At 50.4% G+C, this 13,503-nt stretch overlaps 1 protein-coding gene across 1 annotated transcript in view; it reads right to left on the bottom strand.

Annotated features, from left to right (window-relative positions):
- Positions 1-224: 224 nt before the first annotated feature.
- The window catches only part of alpk3a (alpha-kinase 3a), a 100,314-nt gene continuing 87,035 nt past the window's right edge, over positions 225-13,503 (bottom strand). Inside the window, exons 11-14 of the mRNA XM_072493084.1 lie at positions 12,736-12,824; positions 12,444-12,652; positions 8,826-8,874; positions 225-6,121 (exon numbers count right to left, since the gene is read on the bottom strand). Coding sequence (XP_072349185.1) covers positions 5,719-6,121; positions 8,826-8,874; positions 12,444-12,652; positions 12,736-12,824 — 750 coding nt within the window. The 3' untranslated portion in view covers positions 225-5,718. The remainder of the gene's footprint in view (positions 6,122-8,825; positions 8,875-12,443; positions 12,653-12,735; positions 12,825-13,503) is intronic.

Below are 13,503 nucleotides of genomic sequence, written 5' to 3'. Positions count from 1 at the left end.
CACCGACTCTCCGACGGAGCACCCCCCCCCACCCCAACAAGGCCCACTACCCCGCCCCATCCCTTTTTTTTTTAAAGAGTATCCAATTCATTCTTCCCAATCAAGGGGAAACTCACGCAGACACGGGATAGAACGTGCAAACTCCACACAGAGAGCTGGAATCGAACCTGGGACCCCGGCGCCGCGAGGCAGCAACGCCAACCACTGCGTCACCGTGCCGCCCCCCCCACCCCATCCCTTTAACCCCGAACCCCACCTAACCTTTTGGACATTAAGCGGCAATTTTATCATGGCCAATTCACCTAACCTGCACATCTTTGGACTGTGGGAGGAAACCGGAGCACCCGGAGGAAACCCACGCACACACGGGGAGAAAGTGCAGATCGCGCAGATAGTGACCCGAGATCGGAATTGAATCCGGGTCCTTGGCGCTGTGAGGCAGCAGTGCTAACCATTGTGCCACCGTACCGCCCAAATGTAGGAATTCTACTCTGAAGGCCTAAGCCAAGGTGGATTAAATAGCCCATCCAAAATCTTGCGATAAAAATTTGAATGGATGATTCATTTGGTGTTTGTTGGTTCAAGTTTGTACTGTGGATTGCTGATCCCTGGGTGGTGGTTTAATTGGAGGCTAAATTGCATAGTCTCTGAAAACATGATTACCCTGTGCCCCCTCAAAGAACAACAAAGAACAAAGAAATGTACAGCACAGGAACAGGCCCTTCGGCCCTCCAAGCCCGTGCCGACCATGCTGCCCGACTAAACTACAATCTTCTACACTTCCTGGGTCCGAATCCCTCTATTCCCATCCTATTCATGTATTTGTCAAGATGCCCCTTAAATGTCACTATCGTCCCTGCTTCCACCACCTCCTCCGGTAGCGAGTTCCAGGCACCCACTACCCTCTGCGTAAAAAACTTGCCTCGTACATCTACTCTAAACCTTGCCCCTCTCAACTTAAACCTATGCCCCCTAGTAATTGACCCCTCTACCCCGGGGAAAAGCCTCTGACTATCCACTCTGTCTATGCCCCTCATAATTTTGTAGACCTCTATCAGGTCGCCCCTCAACCTCCTTCGTTCCAGTGAGAACAAACCGAGTTTATTCAACCGCTCCTCATAGCTAATGCCCTCCATACCAGGCAACATTCTGGTAAATCTCTTCTGCACCCTCTCTAAAGCCTCCACATCCTTCTGGTAGTGTGGCGACCAGAATTGAACACTATACTCCAAGTGTGGCCTAAGTAAGGTTCTATACAGCTGCAACATGACTTGCCAATTCCTATACTCAATGCCCCGGCCAATGAAGGCAAGCATGCGTATGCCTTCTTGACTACCTTCTCCACCTGTGTTGCCCCTTTCAGTGACCTGTGGACCTGTACTCCTAGATCTCTTTGACTTTCAATACTCTTGAGGGTTCTACCATTCACTGTATATTCCCTACCTGCATTAGACCTTCCAAAATGCATTACCTCACATTTGTCCGGATTAAACTCCATCTGCCATCTCTCCGCCCAAGTCTCCAGACAATCTAAATCCTGCTGTATCCTCCGACAGTCCTCATCGCTATCCGCAATTCCACCAACCTTTGTGTCGTCTGCAAACTTACTAATCAGACCAGTTACATTCTCCTCCAAATCATTTATATATACTACAAAGAGCAAAGGTCCCAACACTGATCCCTGTGGAACCCTCGCTGCAATATGTTGAAGCATTTCAGTGTGCAACCAGGATTGACCTCGCTGTTCACTGGATGGACGTATGAGCTGGGCGTCAATATTGTAAGCCTGCGCCATTTAGACAGGAGGTGTATTGCAGCCGAGTTGTGCGGGAAGTGAATCTGACCCGGGAAGTATTAGGGAGTGGCTCAGCGCTGGAGAGAGTTGCTTGGATACTGAGCAGGAGGCCTTGCTGAAGGAAGTGGGAAGCAGGAGACATCTCCTGTATCCACGGGGATGGGAGGGGTGGGGGGGGGTGGGGGGATACGAATCCCTCCAGACGCTCTCTCGGCTGGCCAAGCCCGGAGGATCTGATCCAGTGCCGCAAGGAGTTCAATGGCCTCGCAGGTGGGCTCAAGGTCTGACCTGGCCCAGAGGTCACCCTTCGACAACATCTACAGGCTCCGCCAGTGAAAATCAGCAGCGTCTCACCAGCCATGCTACAGCCAGTGGGGTAGCACTGTGCGGGAACACTGGGGGAAGGCAACGTATACAGAAGACAGCTACTCAGAGAATAAACAAGGGTGATAGGTTGGCGTTTCTACGCAAGGTGACATGGTTCCATTTGTAAATTTGGTTTGGAATGTTTATTTTGTGCTGAACTATATTTTGATATTGTGGCCAAGCAGTGACGGTGAGTGTGGGGCTGTTGGTGAATGGGGACCAGGGGATGTGGTTATGGGTGTCGCGCTCGGATGGGTTTTTCATGGACAACCTGGGTAGCCTCTCCTCCTCGTGTTCTGGCCCCCCAGCCACTTGCCGCACAGCGTGTGGCAAGGGCTGGTCCGACGTGATGGCGAGGTTGGGCGGCACACAGCAGGCCACCACGTAGCCTGGCGCCCACCTTGGTGAGCCCCGCAGACCCCCCTGGAGAGGGTTTGGGGTGGCGGAGTGTTGTTTCAACCTGCTGATGCTCTGCGCCATCACATGTGGTGTGGCAGCAGAGCTGTACTGTACGCAGGCTAAGCATTTGCAATGCGTTGTGCAACATGTCATCAGCAGTCACCCGCATCACCCAGTTGGCATGGTGGTTCAATGGACACAGTGGACTGCCAGGGAATGAAGGCATCATGCCAGCGGCCAGGATATTGAGTGCTGACTTGCATGATTCTCTATGTGTGGCCATACACCAGCTGGACATTTCAGTCCCAGTATAGTTGGCATGCAGTGCCCAGTGTCTGCCAAGTGATGTTGACTAACGGCACCCATCAGGACGCCTGCAAAACCATGCACTTTCTTCACCCGCTTGTCCCTGGCAAGGCAGATTGAGGTGTGTAGTCAGTGCTCATTGAATGGAAAGCTTCAGTTACTCTGCCTCAACCATGGCCAGCAAACTGTGAGGTGTTGCAAATACCTCCAACTCCAACCTGGATGGAGTCAGATGCATAAAAGTTGATCGACAGAACTGTTGATTCCCAAATTTCTTTCTCCGTCAGTCCGGCCTCAATAAAAGTCGAGTTGGATTCGCACGTAAAAAGAAGTTATTTTATTTAGCTTGCAAGCTTAATTCATCTCACAGAAACATAAGAGACATCCAGTCTCCTACATCCCAGAAAGCGAATGAACAAAGAGACAAAGGGATCTCTGCAAATCAATTCAAATGGTATCAAGTTTCACATACTCGACGCCCATAGGTCAGCCTATATCCCTCCTGACCTGTTTGATCTATTCTGATTGGCTCACTTCCAATCCCTTTCTCTGGCCCCTATCAATGCAGCATCACTCTCATAGACACACCTCTTCTTGCTTTTTCCATGCGGTCTCAAATCCCTTTGTCTCTATCTGCCAGAATCAAAGTGGCTTATTTCTACATTACATTAACTAATATCTCTAAAGTAACTATTTTATATCACATTCGTCAGAACCACCTGTCCTGCTCACTGGCGATGCTGTCCTTGCTTTATGGTCACAGTTGTGGCTACAGCAGCAGGTGGCATATTTCAGCGAGGATGGTCAGAATCAAGTGCACATTGTTCCTTGATAAAGATCAGGTAGGAGGATTGCTCTCTGGGCGGACATGGTTTCTGTGAGCCCCCCTTGCCCCTCCTCCCTCTTCCAGCATTTTGTCCTGTTGTGCGTGGCCTCTGTTAATTTTCCCAGTCCTGTGCTATTCCAAGGGGAACGCCTACTCGCGGGTCCATACCATGCAGAAGCCTTGAAGCCATCAAGGCTTCCTTCAGCGCCTGCCGACACCCCTACCCGCTCGCTCTTACACCTTGCAACCAGCCTCAGTAGCACCAGATACTTGTAGAATCACAGTAAGAGAAGCCAAAGGAAATCAATCAGCAATTAACCTATAAGCAGTTGATGATCCCTTTAAATAGCTTTGGTGGGGGGAGGGGTGGTAGAGGGGTCCTTCCTGTTGCTAAGTGTGTACAAGGTTAAGAGAGGGTGTTAGCTGGGGGCTGCTGAGCTTCAAAATGGCACCTGGATCTCAAATCGGTATCACAGGCTGATCAACATCATAACATGCCTGCTCTACATACTCGTGGCAGACACTTCAAAACGCCTACTCTGAAGCCCTCATCAGTGCGGCGCACGGGCCTGATTCGCCCAATAAGTTCTCACAGGTGCCATTTTGGAGCTCAAAGGGAACTCACAGCCGCTAGAAACAGTGGCTCCATTGGCCCAATTTCTCACCCAGGTCGAATTAGCCGGTCGGCCGCCAACCTAACGACCGCCCTCTCAGTCCTCAGAGGGCCCTGGGTTCAGGCCCCGGTGAGGGCGAGAACACAGGGGCCTGCGGTTACTCTTGTCCCATCTGTTTAACATGACGGCAACGCAGAGAGGAATCAGACAGAGAGGAATACGCCCTGTTCGCACATCACGCCCAATCTTCCATTTCACCCAAATAGACAGACAGAAATCCAGGAGGAATTCATTACGCAGTCACAATCCTCCCCAATTGAATTCAGTTACACAGCAAAAAAACAAAAAGAAAGAATTTCGTGATGGCGAGGTCGGAGCTGAAAATGCAATTGAGGAAAAATGGGACTCAATGATCCAAAAGCAAGAGTATTCGGGGAAGAGATCCATTACCTCGTACACATGGCATCGGTCAAGATTGGCTTTTCAGCTGCAGATTCATCCAGATTAGTGAGTTATAATCAGCCTCGACACAGCCGACTAATAACCTTGGTAAACCTTCTGCATTATTCGCTAAGAGCCGTCTCTCAACAGAGCTGAATTCTTCAGCCATCGCAAAAAAAAAACGCAAACCAAACTGATACCAGCATTTTGAAGATTTGTCCTTAAAACGATACAAAACTTGTGTCAATCTCCCAATAATGGTCCCAGGTAATCTTCCATCCAGCTAATTATAATATACACCGAATTGTTTACTTACCCGTAATCTGCTACCAAAGGAAAACTACTCATCACACTGAAGAGCCCATGATGAGGCCCAGAGTACCTGAGCCTCGCTTGTCTTTAACGCTCTTTCACCCATGTCTTGCTACCTCGGCATGCCTGCAGTAGAGGCTCTTCCCCTGCCTCAAACTCAAAAGCCAATCGAAAAACACAAATAAATCATACACTACGGCCTAGAATTTCATCTCAGGTGGTGAGGTCCCTGATATTTAATTCCACTGTTTGCAACGGAGCCGGATATCAAGTGTTGCGTTTAACGGAATGACCTGTTACGCACCACTCCCCCAAGACAAAGTTCTACGCCGATATAAAGAATGGTAAAACGCAGGCGGCGGGTTCAAGAGGAAATCTCAGGGTTCCGTTGATGCACGTTTAATGCATCTTCAGAACCACCCATTGGAACCCTCTGTTACTCAATGTCACCCACCCCAAGATCTGACTTGTAATTTTAAAAGCTACCACGTGCCCTGCGGACATTAACCCGGGGACATTATTGCCGATGACACTTAACTCTCATTGGTTTCTCGTATCCCTCGCTTCACTCAAATCTTTCCACATTAAACAGTTGCTCGCCAAAGTACAAAGTGCCCGATACCCTGCCGTAATCCGGTTGAACGATTTTGCCAGGGTGTTTACCGCAGTTTGACAGACGTGGGGATCTCCACAGTTTTGTGTTTTACGGTCTGTTGCCCGTGGTCCTCCGGGCCGCCTGCTTTGCGAGCCACCACTGGGCTCGTGGCGCTCTTTCGAGGGGACTGAGGGCTGGACAAGCCTTTCCGATGGGCCAGTGGGCTAGATTGAGGGTCCTTCCGTTGGATCTGAGGGCTGGAATGACCCTTCCTCTGGGACTGAGGACTGGACTGAGTTGAGTGGGCCTTCCTGGTCATCAGCGGGCTCTTTGGTGCTTTGGGCCTGGCCTGCTGGAGGCTCGCGATGCTTTTCAGTCCCAGGGCCTCACAGTAACGGTTACACTGATGGGCAGTGGCAAACTCTTCGATAACTGATGACGCGCAGTTCCCTCTCAGTCCTTGATACCTGCAAAGAAATCCGAGTAGAATTTTAAGTCCACAAAGCTGTGAGGAAGAAAATCAAGAGAATATTCCCCCACCTCCCACAATAGCGATCTTTGAGATTACGAAACATTTTGACCAGATAGGTGAAGGTTTCTACTCATCTAGGAAAGTAAAACTAGGGTTCATAAATATTAGAGTCACTAACCAATCCAATACGACATTCAGGAGAAACTTATTTACTAGACAGTGGTTAGAATGAGAAACGTAGACACAGAATCCCTACAGTGCAGAAGGGGGCCATTCGGCCCCTTGAACCTGCATCAACCCTCTGAAAGAACACCCTTCCTAGGCCCACTCCCCCGACCTACCCCCGTAACCCCACCTAACCCGCACATCTTTGGACTGTGGGAGGAAACCGGAGCACCCGGAGGAAACCCACGCACACACGGCGAGAACGTGCAAACTCCACCCAAGGCCTCGAGTTCCTGCCGCTGTGAGGCAGCAATGCTAACCACTGTGCCGCCCATTTATCACCACTTGTAGGTTCAAGGCGAATAGCATGGATCCATTGATAAGGAAACTTGATAAATTCATGGAAGAGAAGGTGCTATGGGTGTTAAGAGGGACCCGGAGGGCCCACATGGAGCATGAACATTGAAATGCACAAAATGCCTGTACATTCCGTGTGTTTCGATATATTTAACACATTGACTTTTCGTCATCAATAGTTCACATATTCATGATCATTCTGTGAATGCTTCTTTGTTCGTCATGCGAATGGGAGGGAATGCTTCCGTCGTTAGAGCATTGGGAGGTCAGTGTGACCATGTGAAGCACCCCCTACTCTTCCCAAACAACACGTCTTCACACGTCATCCGCGCCTGTGTGAATCTTTTCAATCCCCCCTCCAGTAGCCTCTCTAAATTAATTTGCCAAAATCCAATGGAAACCAAAGAAATGTTACAATTACACTGTGGGCCATTCGTGATCCAAAGAGGAGACAAGCTCGCCATTTGGACCACACAGCTGTTGGGCTGATAGATCATGCTAAAGAACATTGGCCAATCTTTGCTTTCAAGTATCAATCAAACTCTTACGTATTTCCAAAATGTACACTGCTCTTACACAGCTCTTTCCCATTTGAAATGCCAACTCGGTGGCACAGTGGTCGGCGCAGCTGCCTCACAGCGCCATTGTCCCGGGCATCAATTCCGGCCTCGGGTGGCTGTGTGTGCGGAGTCTGCACGTCCGTCCCCCCCGTGTGTGCGTGGGTTTCCTCCGGGTGCTCCGGTTTCCTCCCACATGTCCAAAGATGTGCAGGATAGATGGATTGGCCATGATAAAATTGCCCTTAGTGTCCAGGAATGTGCAGGTCAGGTGGGGTTACAGGCATAGGGTGGGTGTGTGGGTCTAGCTAGGGTGCTCTTTCAGAGGGTTGATGCAGATTCAAGGGGCCGAATGGCCCCCTTCTGCACTGAAGTTTCTCATTCTAGCCATTGGCTCGTAAATAAATTTCTCCTGAATGTTGTATTGGATTAGTTAGTGACTCTAATGTTTATGAACCCGAGTTTTGCTTAAAGTTCGGGGTCAGGGGTTAGGGTTCTCCATGCTGCGGGGAAATGGGTTGAGATCAGTCGTCTCTTCATTTGCATTATATTTCGTTTGAATTTAAAATTCGCATCCTTGTTTTCATATTCCTCCATGGCCTTATCCCAATCACCCCCAAGCCCCCCACCCCACACACCTCTGTAATCTTCTCGAGCTCCACAACCCCCGTGTGACATCTTAATTTTTCGTGCATCTCAGATTTTGAGTACACCCAATCTCGTGGCAGTGCCTGGGACCTAAGGCTCTCCACCTCTCTACCCGATTACCTGTCCTAATGCCTCTCCTGAGCTGAGACCTCATGAGGTCATGTTGCAGCTGTACAACACTCTGGTGCGGCCGCATTTGGAGTATTGCGTGCAATTCTGGTCGCCGCATTATAGGAAGGATGTGGAAGCATTGGAAAGGGTGCAGAGGAGATTTACCAGAATATTGCCTGGTATGGAGGGAAGATCTTATGAGGAAAGGCTGAGGGACTTGAGGCTGTTTTCGTTAGAGAGAAGAAGGTTAAGAGGTGACTTAATTGAGGCATACAAGATGATCAGAGGATTGGTTGGGTGGACAGTGAGAGCCTTCTTCCTCGGATGGTGATGTCTAGCACGAGGGGACATAGCTTTAAATTGAGGGGAGATAGATATAGGACAGATGTCAGAGGTAGGTTCTTTACTCAGAGAGTAGTAAGGGCGTGGAATGCCCTGCCTGCAACAGTAGTGGGCTCGCCAACACTAAGGGCATTCAAATGGTCATTGGACAGACATATGGACGATAAGGGAATAGTGTAGATGGGCTTTAGAGTGGTTTCACAGGTCGGCGCAACATCGAGGGCCGAAGGGCCCGTACTGCGCTGTAATGTTCTATGTTCTATGTTCTATGTAATGTTCTATGTTCTATGTTCTATGTAATGTTCTATGTTCTATGTTCCTTGTGTGGCGAGAAGTCAAACTTTGCTTGAAGCACCTTAAGGCATTTTATTATATTGGAGGTGCTCCAAACGTTGTTACGTGTGTCAGAGAAAGGGGGCGGGGATTTCTGGCCTGGATTTAACTCAGTTTCCCGAGATGAAACGTGCCATTCTATTGCAGCCCAGTTTTCCAGCCGGACCGCTCACAACCCGAACCTACCCTTTGGATGTTGTCACAATCTGCACGTCCGTGAGCTTCAGCCCCACTCCTGTGTGGATAAGAACACACACACAAAAGAAGATGGATTAATGGGCTGTGACATTTGTTTGAAAATAAACAAGACACTCCCATTTCCCGGGGTCATGGCCCAGGTGACCACCCTGGGGTCACGCCCTCCAGCACTGACGTCACCACACTTGAATGAGAGGGCATCCCATTCACATATGTCAGTTGGATCAGAATGGATGTTTTAAAAATTCATTCAAGGGATTTGGATGCCGATGGCTGGGCCAACATTTATTGCCCATCCCCAATTGCCACTTGACAAGGCGGTGGTGAAATGCCTCCTTGAACCACTGCAGTACTTGAAGTGTAGGTACATCCACAGTGCTGTTAGGAAGGGAGGTCCAGGACTTTGACACGACAGTGAAGGAACAGCGATATATTTCCAAATCAGCATGGTGAGTGGCTTTGAGGGAAACCACCAAACGTTGGTGTTTCCAGGTATCTGCTGCCCTTGTCCCTTCTAGATGGCAGTGCTCGTGAGTGTGGAAGGTGCTTCCTAAGGGGCCTTGGTGAGTTGCTGCAGTGCATCTTGTAGATGGTACACACGGCTGCTACTGTGCGGCAGTGGTGGAGGGAGTGAATGTTTGTGGATGGGGTGCCGATCAAGCGGGGCTGCTTTGTCCTGGATGGTGTCGAGCTGCTCGTGTTGTTGGAGCTGCACTCATCCAGGCAAGTGGGGAGCATTACATCACACTCCTGACTTGTACCTTGTTGGTGGTAGATGGGCTTTAGGGAGTCGGGAGGTGAGTTACTCACCGCAGGGTCCCTAGACTCTGACCTGCTCTTACAGCCACTGTATTTACATTGCTAGTCAAGTCCAGTGTCTGGTCAATGGTATCCTCCAGGATGCATCTCCAATTATCTGGTTTTTCAAGCCACCCCCAGTCCCTACCCCAGACCAGCGACCATCAATGTGGCTCCCATTAAACCCTTGAGCAAGGGGACCGATGTGGGAAGGCTGTTTTGAAGAACTTTCAAACTCTGGAGAGAGGACAGGTGTGAACCACATATGCCCTCGTGGAGGTCGGTACACTTCCACTATTGACCCCCTGATCCCTGACCGGGTAAGGTCCTTCCTCTTTGTTCCTGTTTATTCCCTTCTTCCCCCTTTCTTTTATTTCTGCTGTTAAGTTTCTGATCCATGGGTGTTTAATGGACCTGTGGCTTTAAGGCAAAGCAGCCAGCCACCTTTAATTCAAACAGAAGGATCCAGAAGGCTGCGCTGTTCTACCCTGGGGATTGCAGGGTTTGTTCGGACTGCGGGAGGAAACCGGAGCACCCGGAGGAAACCCACGCAGACGCGGGGAGAAAGTTCAAACTCCACGCAGACAGTGCCCCAAGGCCAGTCCCTGGTGCTGTGAGGCAGCAGTGCTAACCACTGTGCCGACCAACTCTCTGAGAATTATCAGATATTACAATCGGAAGAACACGCAAATCACCGGGATCTCAGTAACACAGCACGGGAGCATAGTGGTTAGCACAATTGCACAGTGGTTAGCAGAATTCCGCACCTTTGGGGCGGCGCGATGCCGGACTGATTCGCGCCGCTTTTGGCGCCGGTCGGCAGACATTGCGCCGATTGCAGAGAATCCCGCCCCTGAAGTGGTAAATTCGTAAGAGGTGCCAGTGAATAGGATGCTTGGTATGTTTTTAACATAGCGCCCAGCTGTGCCAGATTGGCATGTGCCCACTATAAATAATTTAACAAGACTCCTTGGGACAGATTATTACAGAGGAGGATCCATTCTTCCCTCGATGTCTCAGAGTATCCTCAATCCATCTCTTCTCCCAAATTGCTGGCCATTCCCAACAAAATGTTCTTTTGCTCCATCATTTCTCAATGAAACTATTCACTTTGAGCAGTGCTTCCCACCGTGTTGCTCTGGGAACAAGGGGCGCGATTCACCGTCGGGCAAAATCGCAAAACGCGATTGGGCGGAGAATAGCCTCCGATGGCAAAAGCGCGGTCGGCGCCGGTTTGACGCCAAATGGGGGTCCTCGGGCATCCTGAAAATGGCGTAAATGCATCGCGCGCGCGGTGTTTGAGCACCGTTGGCATATCATTCGCGGGCCTGACCCTCTATTGCCCAAGGCCTCCGCAATTCACCGCCGCTGAAGGGCCGAGTCCACTCGTGGTCTCAGCGATCAGGAACCCGGCGTGGCGGGTGCGGACTGTGTCCGGCGGCGGCACAGTCGGCCGGGAGCCGTGCTGCTGGCCGGGGGGGGGGGGGGGGAGGGGCTTCTGCGCGGGCTGGGGGACTGGTGGGGGGTGGCCGGGGGGGGGCAGTATTTGGCAGGTCGAGTCCGCTCATGGCCGGTGCCATGTTTTACGGTGCGACCGCTGCAGGTCGTCGCCATGCACACGCGCGGCCACGGAACCGGCCATTCTCCAGCCGTTTTTGTCTTGGGAGCCGGTAACGTCAGCAGAGTGTTCGCGCGGACATTAAGCAGATCCCCATCCTGATTGGATGAGCAAAACCCTTAATAAACCTCTCATCGTGTTTCACAATAATCCAGAGTTTGGCCACCTTCATACCTTGTCTCTTTGCGGCAACAACTACCCTGGGGAACCCCTGCAGTGTTGTCCTGGGCTCCTTGATGCCACACTCGGTCAAATGCTGCCTTGAAGCCAAGGACAGCCGTTCTTACCTCACCGCCTGAATACAGCTCATTTGTCGGTGTCTGGACCAAGGCTGGAATTAGCTCTTTTGTTAAGTGGCCCTGGCGGAACCCATACTGAACGCCAGCAAGCAGGTTCATGCCGCGCAAGTGCCGCGTGGTAGCGCTGTCAATGAGATCGCCCATCACTTTGCTTAGTCGACCGAAATTCTCTGGCTGTTCATCGGTGCATCCGGCAGGGTGGGGGGGTTGCCGTGGGAAATCCCATTGGCAGCAGCGGGAACAGAGAATTTCGCCGCCAGCGACCGCGGCAGCGCCTCCCGCTGCCAGTCCGAGGAATCCAGCCTAATTGCCCTTGAGAGTCAACCACATTTCTGTGGGTCTGGTGTCATATGTAGGCCAGGTAAGGACGGCAGACTTCCTTCACTAAATGACATTAGTGAACCTCTTGGATTGTTACGATCGTCATCGTCACTTTTTTAATTCCAGATTTTTTATTGGATTCAAATTGCACCATCTGCCGTGGTGGGATTTGAACCCTGGGTCTCTGGTTTACGAGACCAGTGACAATACCACTACGCCACTGCCTCTGCTTCCCCTGCAGCTGCCTCATTGATTACCCTACCTTTCCACTGTCGTAAAGCAGATTCCAGTGATGACTGCATTGAGCATGATGCTGTATTTATAGCTCTGCATAGCAGGTGGAATGTAAGCTTGTTTGAATTTACATGAAGGCGCGCGATCACTGGATTTGTCACCACATTTCTCTGAAGATCGGCCTGTTTTTGCAATGCCCTAACATCAACGAATCTACATGGGTTTCATATGTGGTGGGTTTTCGAATGATTCGCAAACACACTGCCATTAGGTACAGGCTCCCCAGCAGAGGGACTCAGCGAGTAATCTTGCTGCCCAGTGCAATTTTAACCCTACCTTGTAAGTCAGTTATTAGCAAATTGCCGTTCGTCCATTGGTAAACCCAGTGCTGAAAGGTGTGACACTTCTGCCCAATTTCAGACGCTGACAGATTCCTGCTCTTGTCTTCCATTGAATACTTTTCGAATTGTCCATTCAGATCTTTCTCTATGGTTGCATAAGGGATATTGTTGGCGGGACGATAGAGCAGGTGCAGCGGAATTACCCTGGAAACGAAAACCCGTGTGAGGAACAAGTGACTGACAGAAAAGCAAATATCCGGAAAGGATTAGCACACAGGAACACTCACTCTGGGACTGGGCCAAAGGCTTCAATCACCCGTGCTTCAGCTGCGAATATTTTACTGTACTCCCTTGCTGTGTTTTGAAGCTTACATTCCTGTAAATTTCAACAAAAGAAAATAATTAGTCCCCTCACAGATCCAAACGGTTATCACAAACCATACCATCAGCGCATCCTTTGCCACCACCGTAGGAACAATGTGAAAGTCTCACAGCCTCGGCCATTGTCAGGGATGGGAAATTATACTTAAGAGTGAGAAGGGACTTGAGGTGTTCCAAAGCTAAGAAGAGAGTTAATAAAGAGTTTTCTTTCAAACAGTGGCCTAAATCCTCTGGTCCCGCCCGTCACGGGGATCGCCGCGGGCGGGGCGGAGAATTCGACGGGCAAGGAAAAGGTCCGTTGACCACGGGCAGGGACTTTCAGTCCTGGGGCAGGTGGGGCCAGAAAAATCCCACCCAATGATTCAGGAAAGATGGTTTCTGGGGTTGGGGGGAGTTCGGGATGGGAGGGGGGAGGGGCATGAGAATGAGGAAAGATATACATACCACCGGGAGGCCCTATCTTTGATGAGCGGATTCCACTATCCAGAAAATGGTAACACTGTCCAATTGTTTGTATTGCCTTTCTGTTCCTTTATCATGAAGGCAGTTTTACCTGAGCAGGGAGTACAATCACGTCATGAAAACAGGCTACCTGGAGGCCCTGATTGCTTCTTGCTGCTCTTCCAGTGCATGGAATTGTTGGCTTCCCGGGTCTTACAGCCTGGCACATTCCA

The sequence above is a fragment of the Scyliorhinus torazame genome, chromosome 30 (genome assembly GCF_047496885.1).
Source record: "Scyliorhinus torazame isolate Kashiwa2021f chromosome 30, sScyTor2.1, whole genome shotgun sequence".
In the NCBI taxonomy this organism is placed as follows: Eukaryota; Metazoa; Chordata; class Chondrichthyes; order Carcharhiniformes; family Scyliorhinidae; genus Scyliorhinus; species Scyliorhinus torazame.
Note: the sequence above shows the minus strand (reverse complement) of the source record. Positions and strands in the feature narration are given on the sequence as shown.